The sequence below is a fragment of the Hemicordylus capensis genome, chromosome 15, assembly GCF_027244095.1.
Source record: "Hemicordylus capensis ecotype Gifberg chromosome 15, rHemCap1.1.pri, whole genome shotgun sequence".
Taxonomy (NCBI): Eukaryota; Metazoa; Chordata; class Lepidosauria; order Squamata; family Cordylidae; genus Hemicordylus; species Hemicordylus capensis.
Window position 1 is genome coordinate 19,266,606 of NC_069671.1, and position 12,711 is coordinate 19,279,316.

The 12,711-nt window shown below is 45.5% G+C and overlaps 1 protein-coding gene across 1 annotated transcript; it reads left to right on the plus strand.

The window, feature by feature from the left end:
• The first annotated feature begins 262 nt into the window (after nucleotides 1-262).
• On the plus strand, nucleotides 263-11,748 carry LOC128338009 (glutathione hydrolase 1 proenzyme-like). The gene is made up of 12 exons (XM_053279870.1): nucleotides 263-435; nucleotides 1,781-1,908; nucleotides 2,689-2,778; nucleotides 3,229-3,421; nucleotides 4,114-4,271; nucleotides 4,477-4,626; nucleotides 5,698-5,834; nucleotides 6,764-6,948; nucleotides 8,579-8,706; nucleotides 8,950-9,062; nucleotides 10,109-10,222; nucleotides 11,275-11,748. The coding sequence occupies exons 1-12, from the start codon at nucleotides 263-265 to the stop codon at nucleotides 11,416-11,418; spliced, it is 1,713 nt and encodes a 570-aa protein (XP_053135845.1). The 3' UTR covers nucleotides 11,419-11,748.
• Nucleotides 11,749-12,711: the final 963 nt, after the last annotated feature.

Below are 12,711 nucleotides of genomic sequence, written 5' to 3' on the forward strand. Positions count from 1 at the left end.
ACTCTGCCGCTTGAAGGAACTACCTCACCTGGCTTCATGGTACGCCCACTCCTGACAGGGAACACCTATGAAAACAGGCTCAGGTAATGGTGATGGATCTCTCTTAATACTTCCCACTTCCTTTTCTTAGTCTTGTCATGGGTTTCTCCCTCTCCAGAGCCAAAGCTGCTACTTGGGCTTTCTCTGTCTTCACTGGAATCTTTTTTTTGAGCCCGGGTAAGAATTAATTGTTTAATTCTTTCCTGAATTTCTTCCCAGAAATATGAAGAAGAAACACTGGGCAATTGGGATTGTGACAGCACTACTCCTTATCCTTATTCTTTTCCTTGGACTTTTCTTTGGGCTACACTCTAAATCATCACTCAGGCATGAAGCACATGTCTACAAGAGGGCGGCCGTGGCCACAGATGCGGGACCATGCTCCATCATTGGGAGGTAGGTCGGCTTCTCTCCGGTTTCCCTTCCTAGGCGAGGAATCAAGCAACGATATGCCTGTCTTCAGCAATAAAGCAATTAGGGGAGCTGTGTTGGCCATGTCTATGGCAGAGAAGCTCTATGTACCATGTGGAGGCCCTGCCTCCAGAGCAGCAGTCACAGCATGGAAAAGTCATCTAGGGAGGCCATTTGTGCTTCCTCGGGATAATAAGTTTGCATGCATGATGGATTCGGAGCCTTTTCCTAATATTTGACTGTGGGCTGAGGAACATACAGACCTATTGGTATTCTCCGAAAATGTGGAAAGAAGCTGAAGTGTGTCTAATGACACACTGTGTGTGATCCTATGCCTCAATACGACTACTAATAATAAATAATATATTTTGTTTGTAAGCTGCCCCATAACAGATTGTTCTCGGGGGGGCTCACAACACAGCATTAAAGCTTCAAGTAAAAACACATCATATAGGAAATCACAACACACCAAAACAACAACAATCAAAACCAAAACAAAACACAAAATACAGTACAAAACAATCTGACAACTTTTATTAAAAATTCAGTTCTAAATATCAAATTTAAAAATCAAAATTTTAAAGGCCAACCTCATCTGCTTTCTGAGATGGTTCCTCTGTCCTTTCCTCCTTACTACCCAGGATGCCTGGAATTCCCTCCCATAAGAGCTACATGGTGCCTCCCCTCCTTCAAATCCCTGCTCAGCCTCTTTGGCGTAACCTTTAGTCTCTTTGTTCAGGGTTAAAATTTTTATTCCTGAAGGGCCCGTTTTACTCTGTCGCAAGAGAAACCTTTCATCTATCCATCTGGCATCTATCTATCTATCTATCTATCTATCTATCTATCTATCTATCTATCTATCTATCTCAACTGCTTTGGAAACCTTTGTTGAAAAGCGGTATATAAATATTGCAGTAGTCGTAGTAGCAGAAGCAACAGAGTCTTGGAGCACCTTAAAGACCTCTCTGGAGTCATCTATAGTGTCAACTTCTTGAGGCCATCTCCCTTCTGTTGCTCTGCACAATGCGTATGTTAATTGTCATGAAAATTTAAGAGACCACCTTCTTCGTTATGAACCCTGCCGCCTATTAAGATCTTCAGCTCAGGTGCCTCTGAGGGTGCTGCCAGCTGAGGACAAGCCTTCTCTGGAGTTGCCCCAGGGCTGTGAATGCACTTCCTGCTGAGATTAGAGCTGCTCCATCCCTGTTGGCTTGGAGGAAAGAGAAAGTGGCTCAAATGGAGCTGCAGTCACATGGCTACCATAAGACTGTGATGGGGAGCTGTGCCACCGTCAGCTGGCCCTGATGCTGTCGTCTCTTCTATTGTGCAGGGATATCCTCCAAAAGGGAGGGTCCGCCGTGGATGCTGCAATTGCTGCTCTTCTCTGCGTGGGCCTGATGAACCCCCACAGCATGGGAATTGGAGGAGGCCTCTTCTTCACCATCTACACAGCTGACGGTAAGGACAGGCAGAGGGAGCTCTCTGCGTGCTGCAGAAAAGTTTCCGAAAGACATGTGTCGTAGAAACTCTCCACAGAAAGAAGACCACAGTAGGGTGAGGGTTGTTTCCTAGGACCGTTTTCATTTTTCAGTGGGACTTGGGTGTCTTGGACTGGTCTTGTGAATACACCCAACCCCAACCCAGACATATCAGGTGAAGGTGGACTGAAGTGGTCAATAATACACAGCATTATGGATGTGTTGTTAAAGCCTTGATAAGCCCCCGGCTTGAACTGAAACAGTCTCTGTGTTGGCTTTAGTATGTGAAAGATGGTTGTGTGAATCAGTCCCTAACCGTGGGGTGGGTAGAAGAATTTGCCAGCTCCCTTAATGGAGGTTACTTAACTTATCCTGTGCTTGCAGGAGAGGTAAACCGATCTCTCCATCACATCACATCACATGTTGCTCTGACTCCACCCTAACAGTGTGGTGTGGCAGTGCACTGAGAAGCTCTTGTTCCCCTAATAGTTCATTTTAACTCTTAACCTCTGCTAACTGGGCCACGAGGCACCTTTTTAATGTGGTGATTCTTTTTATTTAGCAGGGGGAGAATAACTGGCCCTATCCACCCCCAGATATGTTTTTTAGATTGTGAGCCCTTTGGGGACAGGGAGACATATTCTATCTATCTATCTATCTATCTATCTATCTATCTATCTATCCATACAATTTTGGTAACTTTTTGTTGAAAAGTGGTATAGAAATATTTGTTGTTGTTCCTACTTTTGTCTTTTCAAAGGGAAAGTGGAAGTCATTAACGCCAGGGAGGTGGCCCCAAAGAACTCTTCCAAGGACATGTTTGGCAACAGCACAGACCTTTCCCTAAAAGGTAACATGGCGTGTGTCTCTGATGTAGTTGCCACACGTACGTTCAGGCTGATAGTATCTGGCTCATCTGGATTCCAAACATCAACTGTTTTTGAATTTTCCTCTCTGCATGAGGCCAAGTTTCCTTACCTAGGTTCCCCGAAGCTCCACATTCTTACTGTGACTCTTCAAAGGTTGTGATGCAAGCAAGGATGGTAATTGATCAAAAAGGCTTATGGATTAAGAACCCTCCACTTAAGACCTCCGATGAGTGAAGGAGGGGTGGCCACCATCCTCCATAAGGTACAAAATACTTTCTTCTGTGATGGAAACAGCAGCAGCAGCAGCAGGAAGCAAAGATGGTCCCTCAGTAGCGGCATTTCCTAGCGAGAAGCTTCCCCAAGTCTTCTGCTCCTGGGTATCAAAGCCAGGAATGCAGCGACCTGATCCATTTGTTCTCTGCCTGCTCCAGGAGGATTGTCCATTGCAGTTCCAGGAGAAATCCGTGGCTATGAAATGGCACATCAACGTCATGGCAAGCTACCCTGGAAAGAGCTGTTTTTGCCCAGCATCAAGCTGGCAAGAGAAGGGTTCCCTGTCGGGAAAGGTGTGGGAGCATCCCTCAAGTCAAAAAACCAATCCATTGAAAGCAACCCATCCTTGTGGTAGGTTCTGCAGGAGACTCTCTAAAGTAGGGCTGCACAACTTTGGCCTTTCTGCATAGGTTGGGCCACAACTGGCTAATGTGGCAGGGGATTATGGGAGTTGTAGTCCAACAGCAGCTGGAGGGCCGATGTTGTGCAACCCTGCTCTAAAGTATAGGGAGAGCTCAAAGGAGCCAACAGGGAGCCCCTTATGGGAGAGTGTGTAAACCAGGCAGGCATGGCTAGTTTTGATATTCTCAGAGTGGTGGGTCTTTATTTGGCCATCCAAACAGACCCCTTCATAAGTGGTCAGGCTCCATAATGAAGTCGGCACCATCTAGCAGTAAGGGCTTTTGGCTATTGAGCCTTTATGCTCAGACCTCTCCTTATGTCTGCCATGAACATTCACAGGGGATGTCCATACCAAAGTCCCAAATGACAATGTGGGCAAGTGTTTTATCTTCCTCTGATGGAAACTTGGTTGAGTTACCAGGGGCTTGATGAAATGGCTTCAAAAGTTGAATCCAATTCCTAGGCTGCCAGTTGCCTGCAAGTTAAACCATCGCAGTGATTTATTCTGGGGTTCATGAAACCAGCTAAAACCTGGCTTGGAACTGACATACCGTTCTGCTAAAGTCAAGCAGTGTGTCCTAGGCCAAAGGGTCTCCCAGTTGAAGCCTGACTCTCCCCATCTCTTCTTCTTCTGTCCTCAGCGAGGTCTTCTGTAAAGAAGGGAAAGTCCTCAGCGAGGGGGAAATTCTCAAGTTGCCCAAACTAGCAGACACCTACGAGATCTTGGCCAACGAGGGACCAAATGCCTTTTATAATGGGAACTTAGGTCAGCAAATTGTCAGAGACATCCAGAATGCAGGTGAGAAATCGGTATCTAATATTGTAATGAGAGCCGATCATTGCAATTTTAATATCTTTTCTTTTTGTCTGTGTAGACAGAATTGAGCTGGATGGACTAATGATCTGACTCAGTATATGGCAGCTGCCTATGTTCCTATGCCCTTATACACATGTCTGGGAGCTCTGATCCAATCAGGACCTCCACTGCTTTCCTCTTTTCCTAGGGGGCATCATTACAATGGAAGACCTGAGGGACTACAGGCCAATTCTAGAGGAAAATCCTTTAAACATCTCCCTTGGCGATTTCACCATGTATGCTCCTAGTGCCCCATTGAGTGGCCCTGTGCTGGCACTCATCTTTGGCATCCTGGAAGGTAAGATCACTCCTCCTCCTCCCTCTGCCTTTAGCCGCAGAATGTTCGGAAACAGAGTGGCTCCAAATAAGCATGCTGGGCCCATAACCTCTTGTGAGAGAGAATGAAGAAAACATGCAGGGGGTGTGGCTGTCGTACACAAGGAGCTGCCAGGGAGCAGGGAGCTCTCCTCTTTAGGAGAGGAGAGCTGGTCTTGTGGTAGCAAGCATGACTTGTCCCCATAGCTAAGCAGGGTCTGCCCTGGTTGCATCTGAATGGGAGATTTGATGTGTGAGCACTGCAAGATATTCCCCTCAGGGGATGAAGCCGCTCTGGGAAGAGCGGAAGGTTTCAAGTTCCCTCCCTGGCTTCTCCAAGATAGGGCTGAGAGAGATTCCTGCCTGCAACCTTGGAGAAGCTGCTGCCAGCAGTCTGTTAAGACAATACTGAGCTAGATAGGCCAGTGGTCTGACTCAGTATATGGCAGTTTCCTATGTTCCTAGGGAGAGGGGTGCACACAAGCCCACTCTCCCCTAGCTCCATGCCTGAACAGGATCCTGGCTCTGAAGGCTCCTTGCTATGATTTAGCAGAATCTGCCTTGGCTGCTGTGTGCAGCTCAGCCTCTGCACAGACCTTCTTTCTATCCTTGCCTTCCAAGCAGATAGACAGGGAAGGAATTGGCATTAATTTGGTTTTGGCCATGCAGGCTTTTTGGGAGGACTGTTCTAGGATTCAATCCTAGATTTCCCTGTGGGCTTTATGGCTGATGAACGATCAATAAGTATCCACAAGCTCGTGAAGAGTTGGACTGATGCAATCAAGGGTGAGACTGAGAGCTCAGCTACTATCCCTGTTCATCCCACCACATTGTCTTTTCCAGTGGTTATTTGCTGGTGTCACCCTTAAGGACAATGAACCATTTCCCCCCAGTGGTTTTGCTGTGTCATCTACTTTGGAACCCTTTTCTGTTGAAAAAATATAGAACACTTCTCAAAGGATTATGAAGCTGGTCCAGAACCAGTCTCCCCTGCTTCTCTAGGGAGGGGTCCACTTGCATGTCTGATGCCTCAGTCTTTGCCTCGTGTTGGCAGGATTTAATTTCTCCAGCAAGAGCCTCGAGACTTTGGAGGAGAAGGGCCTCACCTACCATCGCATTGTGGAGGCTTTCCGCTTTGCCTTCGCGAAGAGGACATTACTGGGGGACCCAAGATTTGTCAACGTCTCTGAGGTAGATAGCTAACTAGTCTGTAACAGGGGAATGTGTCATGTCATGAACTCTGTCGCCTATTAAGATCATCTGGAGAGGTCCGGTTACGGCTTGGTGGTGATTCGAGACCAGGCCTTCTCTGTGGCTGCTCCGGGGCTCTGGAATTTGCTCCCTGAAGAAGAGCATCTCCTTCTCTGTTTGTAGGAAGAACCTCAAGACGTACCTGTTTTCCCAGGCTTTTAACCGACATTTAAATTTTAGTATGTTTTATTATGCTGTTACTTACTGAGATGGTTTTTATCTGTTTTATGAATTTTGAACTGTTTTATATTGTTTTAATATTATGTTTTAACTTGTACACTGCCTGGACATTTCTATATCATGGTATAGAAATATGACAAACAAACAATTAAATAAAAAATGTTTTTGCTATTAAGGTTAGGCTAGGAGAAGCCTCCTTCCTTAATTCGGGAGCTGGGGACACTCCAGATTTTCAGTCACGTGCTATATAAAACAAAGTATGGTGCAGGGAGTTTGATCATCTCAGCTGGGTAGGAGAATTTCCCCACCAGCCTTGTTCAGAAGTTGGAGATGGAAATCTGGATAGGCCGTGCTCCTCCTACTCAGCTGGCACTTGACTGATGACCAAGCTTCCCAACTTGTTTTTATCTAATACATGATCAAAAGTCAGGAGTGTGCCCACCTCCCAAATTAGGTCGATCATGAGAACAGCCCTTATGGGTGGAGCAAATATCATGCCTTGCAAGCCTAGACTGATCTGCTCTAGGAGGGTTCCTTTTATTTGCGGTAGAAGAGACAGAGATCTCTTCCAAGACTTTTGCCTTTCTTTGGAGAGAAGGTGCTCCAAGTCTCTGATAATTTTAGCCGCCATCTTGTATACCTTTCCCAGTTCTGTGGGATAATCCTCTTCTTCTTTCTCTTTTATCCAGGTGATCCGAAACATGACTTCAGAATCCTTTGCAGAGGGTCTGTGGGCCAAAATCACCAACGTCACGCATGAAGTGAGCTACTATGAGCCAGAATACTACACTCCAGATGATGCTGGTACATCCCACGTCTCCATTGTGGCTGACGATGGCAGTGCTGTGTCCGCCACCAGCACCATCAACCAACAGTATGAGCTGAAATTTTATTTCCATGTAGGGGCTCTGCTGACGATGGTTGGTATAACCCTCACTGGATTGGTATCACTGGAAGAGCTTAACGGGGAGAATTCAGACTGGCGTAGCTCATGTTCTCTAGTTTGCACAGCTATCGAGGCTGCATATATTGAGTTATGCCTTCTGTACCTTTACCTTTCATTGCAAGGCCTGGGAGCCAGCAATGGCCTCCATCAATCCTAAGGGTGGATTCCTGCTTAATTGCTTATTGGCACAGCCTTCTTGACAGCATGCAGAGTTGATCATTTCTACTGCACAGTGCTGGACTTTGCCCAGTGCTGTTAGGGCTTCTTTAAGGGGAAACAGATCCCACCGTGCGTTCCAACGCTATCTTGGATGGTGCACATGGAATGCTGGGAATGTGGTTGCTTTCCCCATAGAGCTCTATGGGGAAACCAATAATGGAAAGGATTACATTACAAAGCACATTGATCTCCATCAGTTGCCCAGTTGAGTTTCAGCACCATCTTGGAAGACACTCTGGGACTCAACAGGGCTCCATTTCTCTTAGTGTGTACCTGGATGCTGGGAGAAACTCAGCATTGCACAGAAACAAGCATGAGGGGAAATGCCTCTCACATTGAAGGGTTCTGGGTGGGTTTTTTTTGCAAGGTAGTCCCTGCTCGAAAAATCATCAAGATCACTGCTTTATGCACAGTAGTTGCAGATTCAGTGTTCTCCATGTGGTGGCTGCAGTGAGTTACATTTGGTGGTGGAGCAAATTAATATACCAGGAGGTTTCACAGAAAGAGCTTTATGCTGTGGAGTATCCAAGGAGCAAATCTACTTCGCAGCAGATTTGAGAAAGTTTAATCCAGGGGATTAGGTGGACCATTCACATAGCCCTCAGCTGCTCCCCTACACATATCAAAGACAAGCATCAGAGTTTAGCAGAAACATTGAAGGTTTTTTTCAAAAGCTGCTGGAAATAAAGTATTATTTTAAGTCGGACATATCTCGTGCTAAGACAGAATTTGGAGCCTCCCTTTGGGGAAAAACAAAGCCCTGTCTGTCCTGGTCCCTGATAGCCCGCAGGGAGGTCAGGTTAAATACAGCGAATATGTGGACTGGCGCACTCCAATCAGGAGTGGATTCGGTGAAGTGGGTGGGGGGAACCCTGTCTGTAAAACCTCCAAGAGGTCCATCTAATCCCTTGAATTAAAATGCCTCAAATCTGCTGTGAAGCAGATTTGTTCGTTGGATACCCCAAGGCATCAAGCCATGTGTGAAAAACCTCCTGGGCAAGTTCCTGAAGAATAAGGTCCCAAATACTCAATTCAAAGGCAGGATACAAACTCTACATATCTAAATAGAAACTCAGAGATGCTTCTGGGTCCATTTCTACTGTAAAATTGGTCAGAGATCTTTGCTATCTGCTGTCTCTACCTGCATAGCATATGCATACACTCCATGCGCATGTTCACATGGAAAAATCACTCATGTGGAAAGCAGCTGGCCATGGTGCTGGGTGGCCACCTCACTCTCTCCTGAGCTTGTGTGAATTGTTGACCACCAGCTTTCTGCATGGAGGCTTGTGGTGCCCACTCAGGTTTTGCTCCACTCAGGTTTTCTTGTCTGGCTTAGCTTTGGCTCCGAAGTTCGTTCCACTGTGAGCGGAATTATATTCAACGATGAGATGGATGACTTCAGCTCTCCTCATATCATCAATGGCTTTGATGTTTCCCCTTCCAAAGCAAACTTCATTGCCCCAGGTAAGACCCCTGGAGCTAGCTTCTGGTTGCAGACTTTCTATACAAAATGGATCCCATCTGTTATAAAATCAGTCGTTTCATTTCATCACAACAACTTGTGGCAGCAAATACGGTACATGAATTATGTGTTTTGTGACAAAGGACTTTCTTTTGCCTGTCCCGAACCTGTCACATCATACACAACTGTTGTTAATTCATTTTGCCAGGTAGAAAAGATAACCTGTGTTTCTCCATCCCTAACAGGTAAACAGCCTTTCTCTTCCATGTGCCCATCTATCTTGGTGGATAAGAACAATAGGGTTAGGATGGTGGTTGGTGCTTCTGGAGGGACGAAAATCACCACAGCTATAGCACTGGTAGGTTCCACTCGCTGGACTGGGAAAGGCTCCCAAGAACCCAAAGTGGCTGGAAAGGAAAACACTTGGTGATTGCAGGAAGGCCTACTGCTGGGGAGTATGGCATCCTTCAGCTGATAGCCCATGGCGGGGTAGGCAACCTTCGGCCCTCCAACTGTTGTTGAACGACAACTCCTGTCAATGAATAGTAGCTGGGAATGACTGGAGCTGAGGTTCAACAACAATTGGAACACCGAAGGTTGCCTACCCCTGGCCTGTGCCATCCCAAAGGCATGGCAATAGGAAATTACACGTATGAATACAGAATCCAAGTTGTAGGGATGTGCACAAAACACAAAAAATTCAAACCGGTTCTAAAAGGTTCTACATAGGCTATGATGGGGACTCAACTTCCCTCCTTCCTTCCTTCCTCTCCCTCCCTGCTCCCCCCTCCCTTTCTGAGTTTACAGATCTTGATCATCTTGTTTCCTCATCTAATTCACACAACCTCCTTCTCCTGAAGGGGCTCTTTCCTCCCTCACAACCCCTCTCTTCATAGACCCCTGCCTACTATCCTTTTATATACAGAGATTCCTCTCTTCGACAATCAAGAACAACTTCCGACCAGTAACAGTTGCATTCCAACTGACCTTAACCATCACAGGCTCCTCCCCACTATCTGCATATGGAATCCCCACTGCCCAATCACCATGGTGCTTCTGCTCTCACAAGCTCCTCCTCCCTATCTGCATATGGAATCTCCACTGCCCAACTCATACAGCAGGAAGTCCAAACACAAATTGGTTTATTGGTTGCTATATGAGTCAACTCAAGAATTAAAAGCAGCAGCACACACACACAGTCACACCAGGGGGGAAATGGTTTAAAACAGAGAGGAATGGCGGGGAGGAGCAGAAAAGCAGGCAGGCAGCGAGGGACCGAAGAGAAAAAACATAGCACAGATTGGTGGGGCACTATGTCATTATACCTAGGAGAGTGCAGATCTCATAAACGCCTTTAGAAATGTGGTATTATACGCTAATGTTGTTGCATTTTGCCTTGTTCAGACAATAATCAATTCCCTTTGGTTCGGCTATGATGTTAAGACGGCTGTGGAAACGCCCCGAGTCCATAACCAGCTGTTTCCCAATGATACCGTACTGGAGATGAAAGTGGAAGAGGTCTGTTTGTTTCTGGGTAGTAATTTCATCACCTTTAGTCATGTTTCATTGTCTTATGGTTGACTAGTCACTGTGCAATTTTAAGATAACATAGATCTCAAAAAATATGAATCAGTGTCTAAAAACAGGTGGAAGCAACAGTTCAGCAAACGCTTTTAACACAGCCTTATTCAAATGCCATCAGGCTGCCTGATTACTGGCAGGTACACAATGAGAAATTAATGCATGGCATGTGACTGATGAAGGCCACTAACAGAAGGCTGTAAAACAAAGTTACGCAAGCCCACCAGTGACAATTAACCTCCATGGAACTCCTGTATGAAAAGGGAATATACCTGGAGGCCGGGGAAATAACAGAGATGGGCCATAATGACATGTGCATATATTAAGCTGTCTTGTACTGAGTCAAAACACTGGATGATTTAGTCAGGTCCTCAGCATGGCCTACCACCGAAACTAGGGAACAGCCACAGTTCAGGTCTCCGGGGTAGGCTGGGCCTGCTCACCATTTCCCCCCACAAAGTTATGTTAGAGGCATTGCGACCATCAGTGAGGAGCTCAGGTGACAGTGATGAAAAAGAAGCAAGAGTGGAAAGACCCATAGGTGCTGCCCCAACCAAGGTAACCGCCTGCCACACACACAAATTTTATGGAGTCTAGCCTACCCACATAGGAGAAGGCTTGGCAGAGGACACTTTACCAAAGGCCTCCTTGAACCTGGAGCTGGTCTGCATCTTGCCCAGTACTGTCTACTCCGAATAGCAGCCGCTCTCCAAGTTACCAAACAGAAGCCTTCCCTTGCTCTTCCGCCTGAGATCCTTTTAACTAGACTAGCCAGGAATGGAAGCTTCCAGGATGCCTCTAGCTAGTGTCCACTGGCAACAGCATTGTCAGTCAGCTGGGTCTAATCCAGATGGTGCAATCCAGATGGTCTAATCTAGCCAGGCAGTTATTAAATATGGAAATAAGTTAAAATTCTTAGACAGAGCTGGAAATGGTGTGCAATCTGCATTTGTGTTTGTTTTTGTCCCCCCCCCCGCCCCCGCTTCTAGGGAATAGAAGATGAACTACGGAAAAGGAGGCATAAGATTACTCGAAACAGCTCAAGGGCTGTTGTGCAAGCCATTCTCCGGACAGATGATGGCTGGGCTGCTGCTTCAGATTCCCGGAAGGGAGGCTTCCCAGCAGGCTACTAAACTGGTTTCAAGTTGTTCACATGGATTGGGACTTAATTGCAGATCTGAATGCCAGTTTTTGGAGATCACCAGTGCAAAGTCACTTACACTTCAGTGGGCGTGACTTGCATGTTATTAAGCAAGATCTGTGTTTCTGATGCTCCAGAACTTCACCGTTTCAGATAAACTTGGAAATGACTACTCTAACCACTGATCTCTTCTGTTCCATAAAATACCAAGAGCACAGGAGAAAATTCCAAGCCCTGGCGAACTTGTTTATGAGGGGAAACATCTAAATTGGGTGAATGTTTGCACAAGGAAGTTGCTTGAGATTCGCTCAAACCTAGGAGGTGCAGCAGATTTATCTTGCATCATTTCGAGATTCTGAGCACCTGAAAATAAAACTTTCTACTGTGACAAATGATGCCAAAGAAATAAGGATAAATTCTATAGTGAAAAGCATTATAATGCTAATTAGAACAATTACAGAATAAACATGCTGAAATGCAATATGATGGTAACTCGAAATGCAATAATGAAGATGTGCCCACGTATAATAGTGATGAAGCGTATCAGTAGAAAGCAACTTCTTGACACATTGCGAAATATGTCAAAAGCATGCTTCTGAAAAATGGTGGTGCAGTAGCACTAAACATCTAGACCTGAGGACATTTAATTATTTATTTAAAGGTTTCAGTATCCCGTCTTTATTTTTTTTAAAAAGTATTAATCTTGTATTGGTTTTCCAGCAATGAACAATAATAAACATTTTGACAGATATTAATATACAACAATCTTAAGTGTGCAATGCATGACATATTTATGGTATGGTGTGTGTGTGTGGCGGGGGGGGGGAATAACTGGACCTTTCCTATTTACTGCAGTAATTTACTTAGCTGCTGTGGTAAAGTTTAGAAGACTAAACGGACCTGCGGAAATCTGGTTACAGTTACCACCCGCTCATCTGGTGGCAACTCAGGGCTGGGCTTTCTCTGTGGCTATCCCTGGGCTTTAGGATGCACTCCCTGTCAAAATAAGAGCTTCTTCATCTCTGATTACTTTTAAAAAGACTCTTAAGACACAGCTGTCTTAAATCTAATTTTAAACTGTTTAATTGTTTTACTTGGTGAAATTGTTTTTATTTTATTCTGTGAATTGTTTTTATTCTGTTTTAATAATTTAACGACAGCGATGAATGCACCATTGAGAGACCTTAAAAGCCAAATTGAAGACAGATCATCCTGGAGAGAATCTATCTATGTGGTTGCTACGAGTCGACACTGACTTGACGGCACTTAGTCAATCATATGCACA